Here is a 14,796-nt window from a genome sequence, read left to right as displayed (position 1 = left end):
TACCAACTAGAAGTTTCTAAAAATAACAAGGTAGATATCATGTTCGAAAGTACAATGGTTATTGATGGGATAGAGAAAAAAAAATAACACTAACCAGATAGGATCAGATGAAGCAAAATGCAAATAAAAGAAAAGATTGGTACTTAGGTATAAAAGATGTATATCAAGTTTTAGCATCTGTTTCCTTTAGTGCATAGCAAGCTCATTCAAGAAAATCTAATAAGTGGCGAAAAGGGGTTGACCCATAAACATTATAATTGTTAGTTGCAAGTAATTGACGATTGACAAGTCAAAGCTGTCATTTTTACATAAAATACATAATATACATTTAATGCAGTAAGTTAAAAAGTTCACAAACTACATGAGTTTTGCGGGACTATGAATGTCTCATTATCAACAAATATTATGAGAAGTCTAGTAAGTGTCCATGCAAATTGGACTTACTTCCGTCTGAGAGTGCAGATGGAAAAATAATCCCAGAGACTCATGACTTGTTGCAACTGAATCTCATTAAAAGAGAGATCCTATTGTAGAAACAATAAGAAAATTAAAGTTACTATGTCAATCCACATGGAGCCAACATAACTATTCAAAATAAAAACTAATCATGTTAGTTTGCCTTTGTATTGCATAGGAACAAACCAAGGTAGCTATCTCCACATTGATGTCATATTGAGGTGCACCATCAAGCTTTCCAGATTTGTTTACCTACACAGATATGAACATTGCAGTCAACATAAAGTACCCTAAAATAACAGCAAAAAAAGACATACGATAATTATGTATTGCAGATGGATAAGATACAGGATGAAGTTTCTAAGAAACATAACGGTTATGCATGTAACTTTACAAGCATAAAAATATTAAGGCAGATAAAAGGATAAATCAGGATCACATACCAGCAGACAAACCATGAAGTCAAATGGGTCTACTATATAATCATATTTCTCGTCCTCTAACTTTGAATTAGAAAGCAACTGTACATTGGTACTATCATCAAGACAAAACAAACTTTGATTTTCTTCAACCAAGTTACAATAAAGACCAACTGTTGATATTTCAACAATCTTCCTCACTTGACCACCTCTATATTTCCCCATCGAGGATCTGAATCAAAATCACAATGAAGTGAAGGTGAGCAATAAAAGAAAGTCAATGACAAAACTGATTTCATAAAAGAAAAAGAAATTCTAGTATTTACTGAGAAGTTCAACCTGAAACATCAAGAAACACGAGACGTACACCATTGAAACACATATCAAAGTTCATTAAGCACAATTACAAAATAAGAGTAGTGTTTGCAACTGGGCTTTTGGAGTCGTACAAGATAAAAAGGAATGGATGAAATAAAACAAGATATAGATACATGGTTTTCAATACTAGTCAGACCAGAGCATATATTAATGATCTGACCAATCACCAATTTAGGAGAATATACATGTTAGTACCACTTGGTATACCATGTTTTTTTTATTAAATTATACAAAGCATAACTAGGCAGAGTACTGCTCAGAATCTTATAACTGTACCCAATCTGATATGTTACTGAAACTGCCATCATGCACAGTTTTAGACCAGCTGATAAATCTGTCAAATCTTAAAAAAACTAAAAAAGGATATGCTATGGCTTGGACACAGCAATAAGAAAGGAATTTTCTTGATATTGTGGTATTCCACAACATTTGGTACACTGATATGTATCTATCTGTTTCTGAAAAAAATGAAAATTCAGCCTAAATTAGACTGAAAAAAATAAAGGTTTTTGGAAATCTAGAAGAGAAGGTGGTGGAGGAGGTAAGGAGGGGAGGAGAGGAGGAGGAGAGGCTGCAATGCAGGAGAGAAGGAAAGAAGGCAGCGGAGATGCAAAGGAGGAAGTGATATGGCAACAACGGAGATGGAGGAAAGGAGGCGATGGAGGAGGATGAGGAGAAGGAAAAGAAAGTATGATCGCTAGGTCTTGCAGTGATGGACACGGGCAGCCATGTACACAAGCAGTGAAGGATGTGGGTGATGGCAGACACGGATGCACGCGCAATGGAAAGCGCACTAGCAATTAAAAGCTGAGAGTTTTAATTTATTATTTTTAAAATTAAAAAATAAAAAGGTACAAGGCTTACTGCAAATTGCACATGAACCACCCGAAATTTAGCCAGTCAGTGTGCCAGTCAGCGATTAAACCAGCAAACACTGGTCCCACCATACTGATTCCTTGAGTTGGAAGTATATATCCAGCTATAGATCATGATATATACCAAGAAAATGCAACACCCAAACAAGAAGTTGTAATGTCGTAACTATTTAAAGTTTGCTACATTGATCTTTTTCCGTCATTGAATACCGTACAAACTGCAAAGCAATATAGACGTGCTCACATTATAGAATTGATGCAGCCAAACCCAACACTCGAAGAAGCATTAGCTTTGCACTCACATTCTATTCTTTTGCACTCTCCTCTATTCTGTTGCACTAAATTCTTAAAGCAAGATTTAGTTAAATCAAGTTACTAACAAGTATTTTTTATTTGAAATTTCTAATAAAGTCATCTTAAGTCTTCCTCTAACTCTGCTTGAACCACCAATACTAATTGTCTCACCTCATGTAGCACTTATAGTTCTCCCTCTAACTTGTCCATAGCATCTTACATTTTGGGTTGAAAAAAGACTCATCAAATTCTCCTTATAGGTAAGAGAGTGTTATGGGTAAAATGACATGATTGACACCTAAGCTCCATGTGGGCGATGCGGTGGAGCCATATGGCCGACACGTTGACACCTCGATGCTGACACCTCAGCTCCACGTGGGCGACACAACGAAACCATGTGGCTGACACGCCAACCCCTCGAGGCCAACACCTCAACTCCACGTGGACGACATAGTGGAGCCACATGGCCGACATGCCAAACTCTTGAGGCTGACACCTCAACTCCACATGGGCGATGCAATGGAGCAACGTGCCGACACACCAACCTCTCAAGGTTGACATCTCAGCTCCACGTGGGTGACACGACGAAGCCACGAGTCCAACACGCCAAACCCTCGGGGCCGACACCTCAACTCCGTGTGGGCAATGCAGTGGAACAACGTGCCGACACACCAACCTCTCGAGGTCGACACCTCAGCTTCACGTGGGCGACACGACGAAGCCACGTGGTCGGACCCATGCTTTGTAGGAGGCAACAAACCAATGACGAATGGCTTCCACATGGCGTGCCCACCTACAACCGCACTTCCATGCCTTGGGACAGTTGGCCATCCTCACTGCCCAATCCACACCACGTGTACGGAAGTTAATCAATTCCGTACAGTACAGATTAGAGGCAGTTACACCCGAGATCAGCACCCTTCCGATCCACACATGTCCAGAAGTGACTCGATTCCGGACTCAGTGGGGATCAGAGACAGTTATGCTCGAGATCGGCATTCCACTCCTGCATGAACGGTGCATCATCTATAGGTAATGGCCTGGAGCGCACACTATAAAAGGGGCTCGACAGGTATGTTACGCAAGAGTGTCAATAATCAATCTGACTTGTCTAACTTGCCTACTGACTTAAACATTGAAGGGGCATTGACATGAGTGTCTCAACACAGTTTTACAAGATTCAGACTCAACTGAGGAAGTTTGACTTGATACCGACTGGGAGAAGGGCCAGGTTGGATCCCAATCGACTTGCACTTCGGACAAACAAAAACTGACTTAACAGATAGAAATAGAATTTTAGGGGTTATATTGATAACAATGTTATTGATATTTAGTAAGACTCCACAAAAGCTGGAGCCAATTCAGAGTTACATTTTGTAGCCAAAGAATCAGAAAATGCCTCTTTCTCCCAGTTTTGCATCTTCACCATTCCATCTTGTATCTTTGTCATCATGTTATGTACATCTCTAACTTCGGATATTCACTCATGGCACAAGAACCATTGGAGGAATGGACCGACATAATTGCAGATTGCTGATGTTGTACCAACTCTAATATCAAACATCAAACAGTAAGCACCAAACAAGGTTACTCCACTTTGAGAAAAAGAAAGGCTTCCAAAGAAAGATAGAGATGACAAGGAAAGATGCTATATTGCTACTTATAAAAAATTGTAGTCACAATCCAATGGCCAAGGCTCACAATCATCAGATATATATTATATGCTCCAAACCCTAATCTGTCATACAACTTACAACTTAATAGAATAAAATACCCCCAAGACATACCATGGTATTTGTCTACAGAACGTGTCCTCCAATACTCACTATTTGACCCGCAAGACCAGTGAGCTGAACCAAGTACCACAGGTGCAACACAAAGAGACCAAACGTGTCAAGCAGGGTGATGGTACATAGAAGCAGCTACCATGTACTAGGATCCTCTTCCCCATCACATCTCAAGACTAAGAAAAGGGCCATGACAAGTTGATACCCAAATAAGGGGAAAGCGCACACCCCATATTGACCAGTGGACTAATCCACAAAGGGACAAGTGTGGAGTCAAAAAATATTGAGAGAGAACTCCTACCCTTCCTTCAAATGAAAACATCCCTCTCCATTCCCTTCATTTACAATGCCAACAGCAACATGATGACTAACAAAAAAGTTCCTTTCTAATAATTTTCTCAAGTGTTACCAAGTTTTGTAGAGAATTAGACTACGCCCAAGTCAGCCTATCCCTTATTTTTAGTAAATTATATTTGATGATTTGATCCAACAGAAAACTTTGTTGTTGATGTGAACGGTTGAGTTACAAAAGGGGTATAACCGATGCACAAGGTTTCCACCAAAGTGGGGTTTGGTAAGGGTCAATGTATGCAGCTTTAGTAATTTTAGAGATTATTTCCATGATAAACACTCCTCTCTCATGTCATAAGGGAGCAACCTTGCTGTTGCACTAAGACTCGCCCACAAAGCAAACAAGAAAAAATTGATAGTACATAGAGAAATAGAACTCTTCGATGTGAAAGGCTGAGTTACATAGAGAAATAGAACTCTCTGAAACCTCAAACAAACAAGAACATACTGTTGCATGTCCTTCATCCATGACAGTACAAAAAGAGAAGTCAGAAAAGAACCGACAAAGTTCTATCTAAGCCACACCAGTGAATGAGTGCTCAGATTACATGAACCATGTAAAGAGTGTGATAACAGATAAAACCAACAACAATCCAAGAATCAGAATAAATTAGTGACTGACGATTGTGCTCTGCTGATCTGTGTGAGTGGCAGACAGATGCTGGCAGCATGCGGGTGTATAACAATAGACTCCATATATGAAGCCTGGAATATGCATGGACATATGTCAAACGACAGTCAATAAGGGTGACAGCCTGTGGCATTTACCACGCCTACCATGGCCAGCAGCTGTTTCTTGTGCATTTGGCAATCCTTGAAATTAAGTGGTCCTTACAGTTAAGTGGAAAATGATATCTAATAGAAAAAGCAGCTTTTAGGTAACAATTTCTCTAGAACCAACAAAATTATCAGTAACAAGACTATTGGAAAAAAAAATTCAGCAATTGATGACAACAAAATTAGAAAATTACCCAGTCAAATTCTGCTTCCGTGTGTCTGTCAATATTGTTAAACTGGAAAGTTTTAAACCAAATATAAATGTCTCCTGGAAAAATTCAATAAAAATTGAAATTAGTACAAAGACAATTGCAATGTTAATAAGGATCAAAAGAACTAGTGATAAAAAAGGTAGATATCGCAAGAAATGACACTTATCAAAGATACCAAAAGCCAAAAACACTTGTAAGTATACAAACATATTCTTTAGCAACAATATACCAAACAGGTTCAGCAATTTGCAAAATTATGGCTAGAAAATTATCGAACTTAAGAAAAGGATGGAACAGGATACTAAAAAAAGAATATCCATGGATTGTATCTTACTATCTTATTTAAAGTGTGGATGTTCCTCTGCAAGCTATCAACCTGAAAGCAGCAAAATTTCTCTAGGTTTAAACAACTCCAATGAATGAAAATGTTTTTTAAATTATTGCTTTGGAACCACAGAATACCAATTTTTTCCAGATACCACCAGAGTATACCGGCGATATCTTGTATTAGCTACCAAATACTCATACCAAGACCACTACTAAGAGCTCCTATCATTTTTTTAGGAGCAAAAATTCCTACAGTATAAAAAAAATGGCACCACGTCATGGAGATTATTGGTGTCTCCGTGTTTAGAACTTCTCATGGAAACTAAAGTGCCAAAGTTTACCATTGGTAAGTTTTTATGCTCCTATGGTATGTCAGCCAATAGATCTTGCCCTTTTGTGGGGTTGGGTACCGACAATGCACATTTGATTGTGTACATACTAGCCAGTTCAGGACTAAGATACAGGACCTTGTGTTATTAATTTGACCATGGATCACTACTAACTTCTTGTGCTTTTTGTCCTGTTCTGGAAACTCAACTGTCATATGTATCAGGAACAAATCAAGCCACTAAATAGCTAGCTAAAGCTTCTCTTGTACATGGCTCATCCTCAAGCACCCAGGTTGTACAAGAGCAAACTAATCATGAAACTAAGGGTCACCCCTCCAGTCTTACAAGAGGTGATCAAGGTTCGATGTCTTCTGTACCAGCATCGTACCAGTCACTTGACAAAATGGTACATGCTGATCCATACCAGCATGTATCGAGTCAGTACATCGATACGTATTGGATTTTGGTACATGCCTTTAAAAAGGTTGGAAATCAAAACAGAACCCTATTTCAGGGATTTTTTTCCCTCACCTTTTATAATTATATACAATCAAATTAGACAGCTTTACACTAAATTTAGACTATAAAACAATAAATGAGATGCAAAACGAAGATATATCTACTTAGGCCCACACCAATACATCTAGGACCGGCACGGGTCAAGTCCCCCTGATTGAATTCATTGCAATGAATGGCGTCAGTCGACGGCCAGTTGACCGGGTTGTGATAAAACTATATATTAATATGGTGCAACTGCAGGACCCATGCATGAAATTGCTCCTTCAGCATCTGATACAGTTAAACAACGAGTCACTGATGCAATAATATGATAGCAGTTATCACCTTATCATCATTGACAACCCTTGTGGGAGGAAGCTCCTGCAGCAAGTATGCACATGGCTTGTACCAGTTTAGAGAATGTAGTGGACCAGAGAGGGAGTGAGAGAGCAAAAGCAGAGGGCAGATTTTGGGGATTTGGAGGCATTTTTATAGGTTCCCAAAAGCCCTCCAGCAGTTACCTAACAACCAGTTGGTTAATCACACATTCAGGAAAGGTCATCGGCCAGTACACCTGATATTGCACCATGTATACCAGCTCGTGTACCATGCTCCATGTAGTGAGAAGTGAGAACCTGTTGGAGCGGTATATGCTGCCCTGTATGTCACGGTACAGGCAGTATTGTATACCTTGCATGATAACTATATTGTAACCTAAAATTCCAAATATCGCAAAAGGAATCCCTTGGAATGTCCATCAAGACAACAAAATATAGTATGTGAAGCATTTTAAAGGAGATACATCTCAAGGGTCACCTTTATGTACCAAAGCCAAGGGTCACATTTATGTACCAAAGCCATGTCAATCTGGGGATAGATAACACGACTAAGTGTAAAGTGTGGTATCTTGTCAACACATCAACATGCAGAATGTCAAGGATCGCCTTCACGTACTACAGCCACTAAAAATTGTGAATGGGCAAGTAACAATGAGCTGCATGCCCATTACCCCCCAGTAACCAACCAATATAATTCATTACCATTCTTACACGATTGATGGTTGTATGAAAATCCATAATTCAACCGTCATCATGGGAGTAAAGACGGTCTATATCATGGGAATTTTCTATACCAAGAATGTTAGTGTAATGGTGGTCTACCTGACTTACCTTAGATTGAGAATTTGAAACCCCATCCTATAAATTATTAGAATGTGCTAACTATCTTAGTTGGTAATGTCAGATTATTACACAACATAGGTATCAATCCCACTTTCACTACTTATCATTTGTGGAAATTAAAAAAAACAAAAGAGATTGTAGCTTATGCTCATTAACTAACACATCAAGCCATAAGGGCAGGAAGAAGAGGACAAGGATGAGAGAAGATGAGGAGAGGAGGCGACATGGAAGAAGAGGAGGGAATTAGGACGAGAAGGAAGAGACAAACAAGGAGGAGGGAGAGGAGGAGAGCACCACTAATGGGTGATGCAACTGATGACACGAAAACAGGCAGATGTGAACGGACAGAATGAGAAGGGCTCGCACAAGAGAGAGGGAGGGGTACTGTATTAGGGTTTTTACTTTTTAGATTAAAACAATAATAAAAAAGAAACATGCAGCAAGCCATGTACCACATGTGGGCCATCCAAAATTGGACAGTCCAAGTGTTGGTTCACGTCCGAACCAATAAATACCAGCCAGTGCATATGAAACCAAGTGAAATTGCATTAGTTAGCTTGAAATTATTTGCTACCCAGTAAAGCCACATCAAACATTAAAAGGAAATGATATGGCAAGCAAAATTAGCATTTTTAGAGAAAAAAATAGCTATCCACAAAAGTTACTGATAAATGAGTTGCCAGGTTAGTAGAGGCTCACAGCTAATCAATATGATGACATACTAAAAGAACAAAGAACTAAAATAAAGGTTCATTTAATTTTGACTACAACATTAGAATTGGAAAACATAAAATAATGTCACACGCACCTAAGATGCATAAAAAACATAAAATTTAGCACCTGATCTCTCTGTGAATCAATGTAGACAATGTGGACATTCCTGATTGAAACTTGGATGTTGTCAAGAATCTGTAATAACATAGGCATGTTACAAAAAATCCAATTACTAGAAATTTTTTAACAAATTTAATTAATAAGAATGATGGAAGTATATCGAAAAGTATAAACAATCAGCTGGTTTAACATGTTCACCTTTGCAGAGATGTATGAAATAAATGATTGACCAGCCTGATCATCTGGAGGAAAAAATTCAAATCGAAAGATTAACTTGCAAAAATCAAAAGAGCAGAGCAAATCAATTAAAGGACAATTTGCCAGCAAGAACTTAACATAATAAAACTGTAAAAGTTAACCATTGTTGTTATACCACCAGGACTAACTCATTAATATATTTACGAAAATATACAACTTTAACAATAGAGACTGTGTACATCTGTGCACAAAAGAAAGTAGTTTGAAGCACAGAATTCATGGTTGACAACAGGAACCACATCCACAATTGTGTCAACTAAATTTCAGTAGAAGAATATAATGATACACCATATTCATATTCAAATACAAAATTCAAAGACCTCATGTTATTAAAAGTTTATTTTAATCAACTAAATTTCAATAAATGCAAATCACTCTGTGTATTCCAACTCAAGTGCCAGTATACGTGTACAATGAATCATTTGGAAAGGTGGTGGTACAAGAAACACTGGAACAGTGCCAATCAAGGTCACTATTTTTCTGGCACATGAAGGGTCGTGTAAAACAGTATAACCTGGCTCAGCCTTGTCACAATCAGTGATTGTAATAATCCAAGCATTGTACATGATGCTTGTACCATGCTTAAAACCATGCATATCAGTGTCATTCAACAACAACAACTTAGATATAAAGTCCCAACTTTTTCGGATAAGCTATATGAATCTTTTACCGTCATTTAGATTTATAAAGAGTCAGTCATATCTATGTTAGAGTACTTAAATCATTATTTATAGTTCCTACTAAAGTATTTTTAGTCTCCCTCTATCTCTTCTCGTACCACTTGTAACCATTTCGCCTCCCCTAACTACCACAATCTGTGGCATATCTGTGTCATTATGAGATATAAACAAAACGCCAGATGATTCTGCTGTGTTGCTGCAAAATTAGATAAAACACTCAGCACCAAAAAGCTTTCCTCATGGCTCATGTGTATAAGCTTTTGCCATAAATTATCATCAAGCCATGTCAGCATATTCCTAGACATAACAAGAAGAAAAACTCATAACCACAAGAGATTTGAATAGCCATATAGGAAAAAGGTACAGTGACCACAGCGGATTGAAAAGGAGCTTTGGTCGTGGGGAGGAGAATGAAGGGGATGATTTCTTATTAGAGTGGCCATAACTATAGTCAGATTGATCTTTTATTACTAGAAAGGTAGACAAAGTTGTGTAAGGATTGAAAAGTATAACTGATTGGACACCAGCACAAAACAGATCAATCCATGTCTACCATAACCAATGATTTAAATAGGCGCTCGGGCACTTGCCTAAGCACTCAAGCGAGGCGAGGGAAGGCCCGAGCGCCTCATGTGTAGACCAGGCGACGTGCTTCACTGACGCACCGCTTGGGCGATCACCCGAACCCAAGCGTCGGGCACTTCGGGCGAGCGCCCAATTCAAATAAGGCAACCAAACAAGACTCTTTAAGTCTGGTTCGGTTAAACTGTAGATGCAATTTCTTACCCTCAAAAGCCACCCTTCACGCCCGCGTGGCCCCGAGCCAACCCTACCATTGCTTCCGCCTACGCTGCCAACGCTTTCTGTCGCTGCCTCCACTGCAGACGAAGCGGACCGAGCCTTCCTTTGTTGCGGACGGACGGGTCTAATGGCCTAGCAAGAGCCCATAGCTTCCTTCCACCGTTGCTCCATGTGCAGTTCCTTCCACTGTCGAGGGAGAGGACCACGGGTTCCTCCGCCACCAACAGATGCCCTCTGGAGCTTCCGTCGCCGCCACTGCTGTCGCGGTTGTCTTAAACTAATCCTCCACCGTTGCTGCTTCCAACTTCTCACTGTTGCCTTCTCACCACTATTGTTGTCACTTTGTACTATCGGTTTCCACTTACGGTGGCCCTTTAATCCCCCTCTATTACTATTAACAATTCTTTTCTTCCCTTATAACTATTGTTAACAATACATTTTTAATTCAATGTCATATTTTTATTGAAATAATTATATTTATTAATTATATTATATTTATTTATTTTAATATTTCAAAGCGCCTCTCTTTAGTCAGGCAAGCGCCTAGAGCTTCGGGCGTTTGGAACGTTGGCGCCTAGTGCTTTTTAAATCACTGACCAAAACTTACCAAAAAATTTCATAGAAATGCAATTATTGAAATCATGCCAACTTTATGACAAGTAAAATCTAGCACACTGAAAGTCCACCAATGTAATCTAAATTCAGAAGTGATATATTAAGACCATAAAGGTAAAAACTCACTAGATATACCAAAAACATTTCTTGGGTCTTTATATGATCATGCAAAAAATTCTATACTGTAAAAATACTCTTGCACATAGAACAACCACATATACAAGTTTCCTATCTGGTGCAGTACTGACAGGGCATATGCAATAATGAGAACAGCATGGACTTGGAGATCACAGTAAGAGTCAAAGCCTAAAGTGCTTAAACAACATATATGCAGACTAAGAGTGGAACAGCAATTTAGCAACAAGAGACAATAATATCATATCTATGAACCATAGCAACGCAATAACTCACCAGAGACTCGCCTTGACAGCTTTGCTAGTTCTATGGCATTAAGTTTTGCCATTTTCCCAGCCAATTCTCTTTTCTCCACCAACTCAGAACTCCACTGTAAAAGAACAAAATTGTCATGTTTATCATAACAACCAATAGGCATTATTTAGGCCGAAACTAATGGAAATTTTGAATGATGCATCAGATGCCAGGCAAACACACGTGAGGAAAAAGCTAACAAAAAAACTTATTTATATTATAAAAAATATAAGCATACCTCATTATCTTCACGTTGGCAAGCACATATGAATATGTTCTCCAAGACAACTATGATAGGGTCCCACCCAAGCTTTTTCCAAGGAATTTTAATGCTCAGTTTCCCAACCCTCCCTGTATAATAAATTTTTCAAGTGCCAAAGTGCCTATGAATACAAAATAAATTGATCTTGATACTACACAGTCAACATAAGAACTCAAAGTCAAGTGTAACCAATAAAAAGGCAAGGTTCAGCATCACTTCAGTATCAGTCTAAGCTCAGCTGTTCAAGAACCAATTTTGGGGGTTTTGAATTTCAGCGATATCAACCAAAAGAGAGAAAAGCACAAGAAAAAAGTTACAAACCAAAAAAATAATAATAATACAAGCTATAAGAATATTTGACAATGGAGTCTTGTTAATAACAGTATTTTCTAGGGTTATTGTAGAAGACAAAAATATTTAAACATCCTATAATAGAACTCATTGCAAACAATTTGATAAAACAGGCCACTTGTGTCCCAGAAGTAGCCACATAGATGATAATTGCATAAACGTTGTTAAGCCATATTCAACAGTTAAACTGTTGTCACATCAGGGAGTGAAACAACTTTCCTGCATTTCAATTGTTGACCCCATATCAGACAGGCCAAAGTTGATGGCATCTAACAAGCTCATAGATCACATGATCCTCAAACAATCTTCAATGACAAAGTGAGAGGGACAAAGAATTTTAGAAATCCTATTAATCAAGTTAGGCACTGTTGTCAGAATAATTAGCAAACTTTTTTTGGCAACATCAAATGCTAGCTAGATTGGGTGTGGCCAGCAGAACCATGACAGATATATCCGCAACTTGATTGCTGGATAAATTGTGGCTAGTAGAGACATACCAACAGAAAATATTTAAAACAAGCCTTTGATATCAAGTAGCAAGTAGGAACACTGATATAGAATTATAGAATGCAATCTGGTGATCCAGTATAAAGCTATGAGCTTTAAAGTTTGAATAAAGATGTGACTTCATGCATATACAATAATTGGAAAGAAAATGCATAATGGATAAAGAAGACAAGCATAAGAGAATAGAAAGTTTACATTGGAAAGAAAATACATAATGCACAAAAAAGACAAGCATATGAGAATCTGAACCATTTATATCAAAGTGAGTGGATCTGAGTAGACCAGTTTTCAAAAACGAGAATCATGGCCAAGCATGGCACAGAAAAAACAAGAGCACTGATCCTGAGTGACTGAAAAAAAGAAAGAGCTAGAGGCAAGTACCATCTTTCAATGCAAACGGTAACTGCAAATAGTCAAAGGCTTCAAGTATTAACTCCACATTCTCCAATAATATTTCTTCTGAAAAAATTAATAAACAGTCAGAATTAATAAGGGCAACATAAAACCAATCTGCTATCTTAAGCAGAGACTTAAGAAATTCAGGCACAAACAGTATATGAAAGAAGTTACTGTTACATGTCTCATCTATAATAAAAGAGATTAACAATTTGTTTAAAGATAACAACAAAAAAATTATTCACATCTAAAATCTACAGGTTTCAAAGTCCATAATGCACATCATGCTATTTTCTGTCCAACAATGTACAACTGAGTTCCTTGTGCAAGCTAAGCTTCACAAAATCAAAATAAGCCAGCAAGATGATGCAAGGAGTATTGTATCAAGTGCAAAGCAAAATCTGGCCTTTGATTAACATCTAACATTCTGCATTTTGAGTCACATCATGCTGCATTATGTTACTATTCCTGCAAAGCATCTATGCAAATGCCACAATGTGTTTTAAGGCAAGAGATAGAGCCATGCCTTTATGCACCATCCCATCAGAACTGGCATAGTATGTGACAAAGTACCATGCCATCAGAACTGGCACAAGTCAACCAACCATAAAATCCAAGTTAAGGTTCAAATTTTGACGAAACCAAGGTTTAAAAATTCAGACCAGTAAGGATACCTTTCTGCCCAAGATAGACTCGTGAGTAAAACACTTTCTACCAATGAGAACAAAGAGTGAGAGAATACTACTGTTAATATGTATTCTAATATCTTTGTTTCTTCCATCTACTGATTGATTGAGAATATATTAGCAGATGTTTTGGACACCGGGACATGATAATGCATCTTCAGTTACACGACACAGGACATTCACCTAATGCCATATTTATCTTCCATTGTCATCCTTGAAGATTAAGTCGATCCAGTTACTTTCAAAGATATATCTGTCACGATTTTTTTTTTAAAGTCTAAGTACTGAACAACCCTCTTAATTTGAGGGCAATATTTTTTCTTTTTATATGTTTTAATCACCAAACAGCAGGATACCTGTTAGAGAAGCAAGACCCAGAGCAAAAACATAAGGGGTCTTGGGAGGGTCAGCCTTACAGCAATAAACAGAGAAGCTGTTTCAGCAACTCAAACCCGGTCACCTAGGTACTGTGATGTCAAGGCTCGCCCTCAGTTAGATGTCAGTTTATACTTCACGAATCACAAATCTTCTTGAAATTCTGCAGCGACATCAATTTGACATAACACAATCTTATCATTAGTTTTCTCTACCGAGTTAGTTGCCAAGGGCCCTACGTTTTAACGTTATAAGTCGGTCTACAAGCCGACTAGGTGATCAACTAGATCAATTACCCCATCATCATGCAATAGCGGATGATATTAAACGTGTTTCAGATAAAGAAACGATTGCTCGAACAAGAAACAATCTTCCTCACCGGGAAGCAAAGACTCAAGGGTTCTAGGAAGGGATCAAGGATCCAAAAATAAAAAATAAAGTAGGAGCAGTGGCGCCTAGGGTTACCGTTCCAGATGCCGATCTTAAGCTGGTCCTTCTGGATGCCCTTGACGAAGCGGCCGAGGTAGCCGGCGAGCACTTGGCTCACCACGCCCTCGAACATGGCGTAGAGAGGCCTCCGGCCACCAGCTGCGGGGAAAGAGGAGGCGAAGGGCTATTCCGCGTTCGTCGAAACCCTTATTCCTTCTCTCGATACCATCTCCCGTTCGTCCGCACCGCCTCACTGCCGTCGCACTCCACCGTACGAGAGAGGAGACGA

At 38.6% G+C, this 14,796-nt stretch overlaps 1 protein-coding gene across 6 annotated transcripts in view; it reads right to left on the bottom strand.

The window, feature by feature from the left end:
- LOC135586783 (uncharacterized) overlaps positions 1–14,796 on the bottom strand; it is a 60,894-nt gene extending 46,098 nt beyond the window's left edge. For 4 of the 6 annotated variants that reach the window (XM_065081126.1, XM_065081127.1, XM_065081131.1 and 1 more), the window contains exons 1-10: positions 14,544–14,796; positions 13,003–13,080; positions 11,740–11,852; positions 11,484–11,577; positions 8,917–8,960; positions 8,725–8,793; positions 5,532–5,605; positions 900–1,107; positions 643–708; positions 445–524 (exon numbers count right to left, since the gene is read on the bottom strand). In XM_065081126.1, coding sequence (XP_064937198.1) covers positions 445–524; positions 643–708; positions 900–1,107; positions 5,532–5,605; positions 8,725–8,793; positions 8,917–8,960; positions 11,484–11,577; positions 11,740–11,852; positions 13,003–13,080; positions 14,544–14,640 — 923 coding nt within the window. In that variant the 5' untranslated portion in view covers positions 14,641–14,796. Of the gene's footprint in view, positions 1–444; positions 525–619; positions 709–899; positions 1,108–5,531; positions 5,606–8,724; positions 8,794–8,916; positions 8,961–11,483; positions 11,578–11,739; positions 11,853–13,002; positions 13,081–14,543 lie in introns of those variants that run through there. The other 2 variants (XM_065081128.1, XM_065081129.1) reach the window with 2 other exon arrangements.

Source organism: Musa acuminata, chromosome BXJ1-8 (assembly GCF_036884655.1).
Source record: "Musa acuminata AAA Group cultivar baxijiao chromosome BXJ1-8, Cavendish_Baxijiao_AAA, whole genome shotgun sequence".
NCBI lineage: Eukaryota > Viridiplantae > Streptophyta > Magnoliopsida > Zingiberales > Musaceae > Musa > Musa acuminata.
Note: the sequence above shows the minus strand (reverse complement) of the source record. Positions and strands in the feature narration are given on the sequence as shown.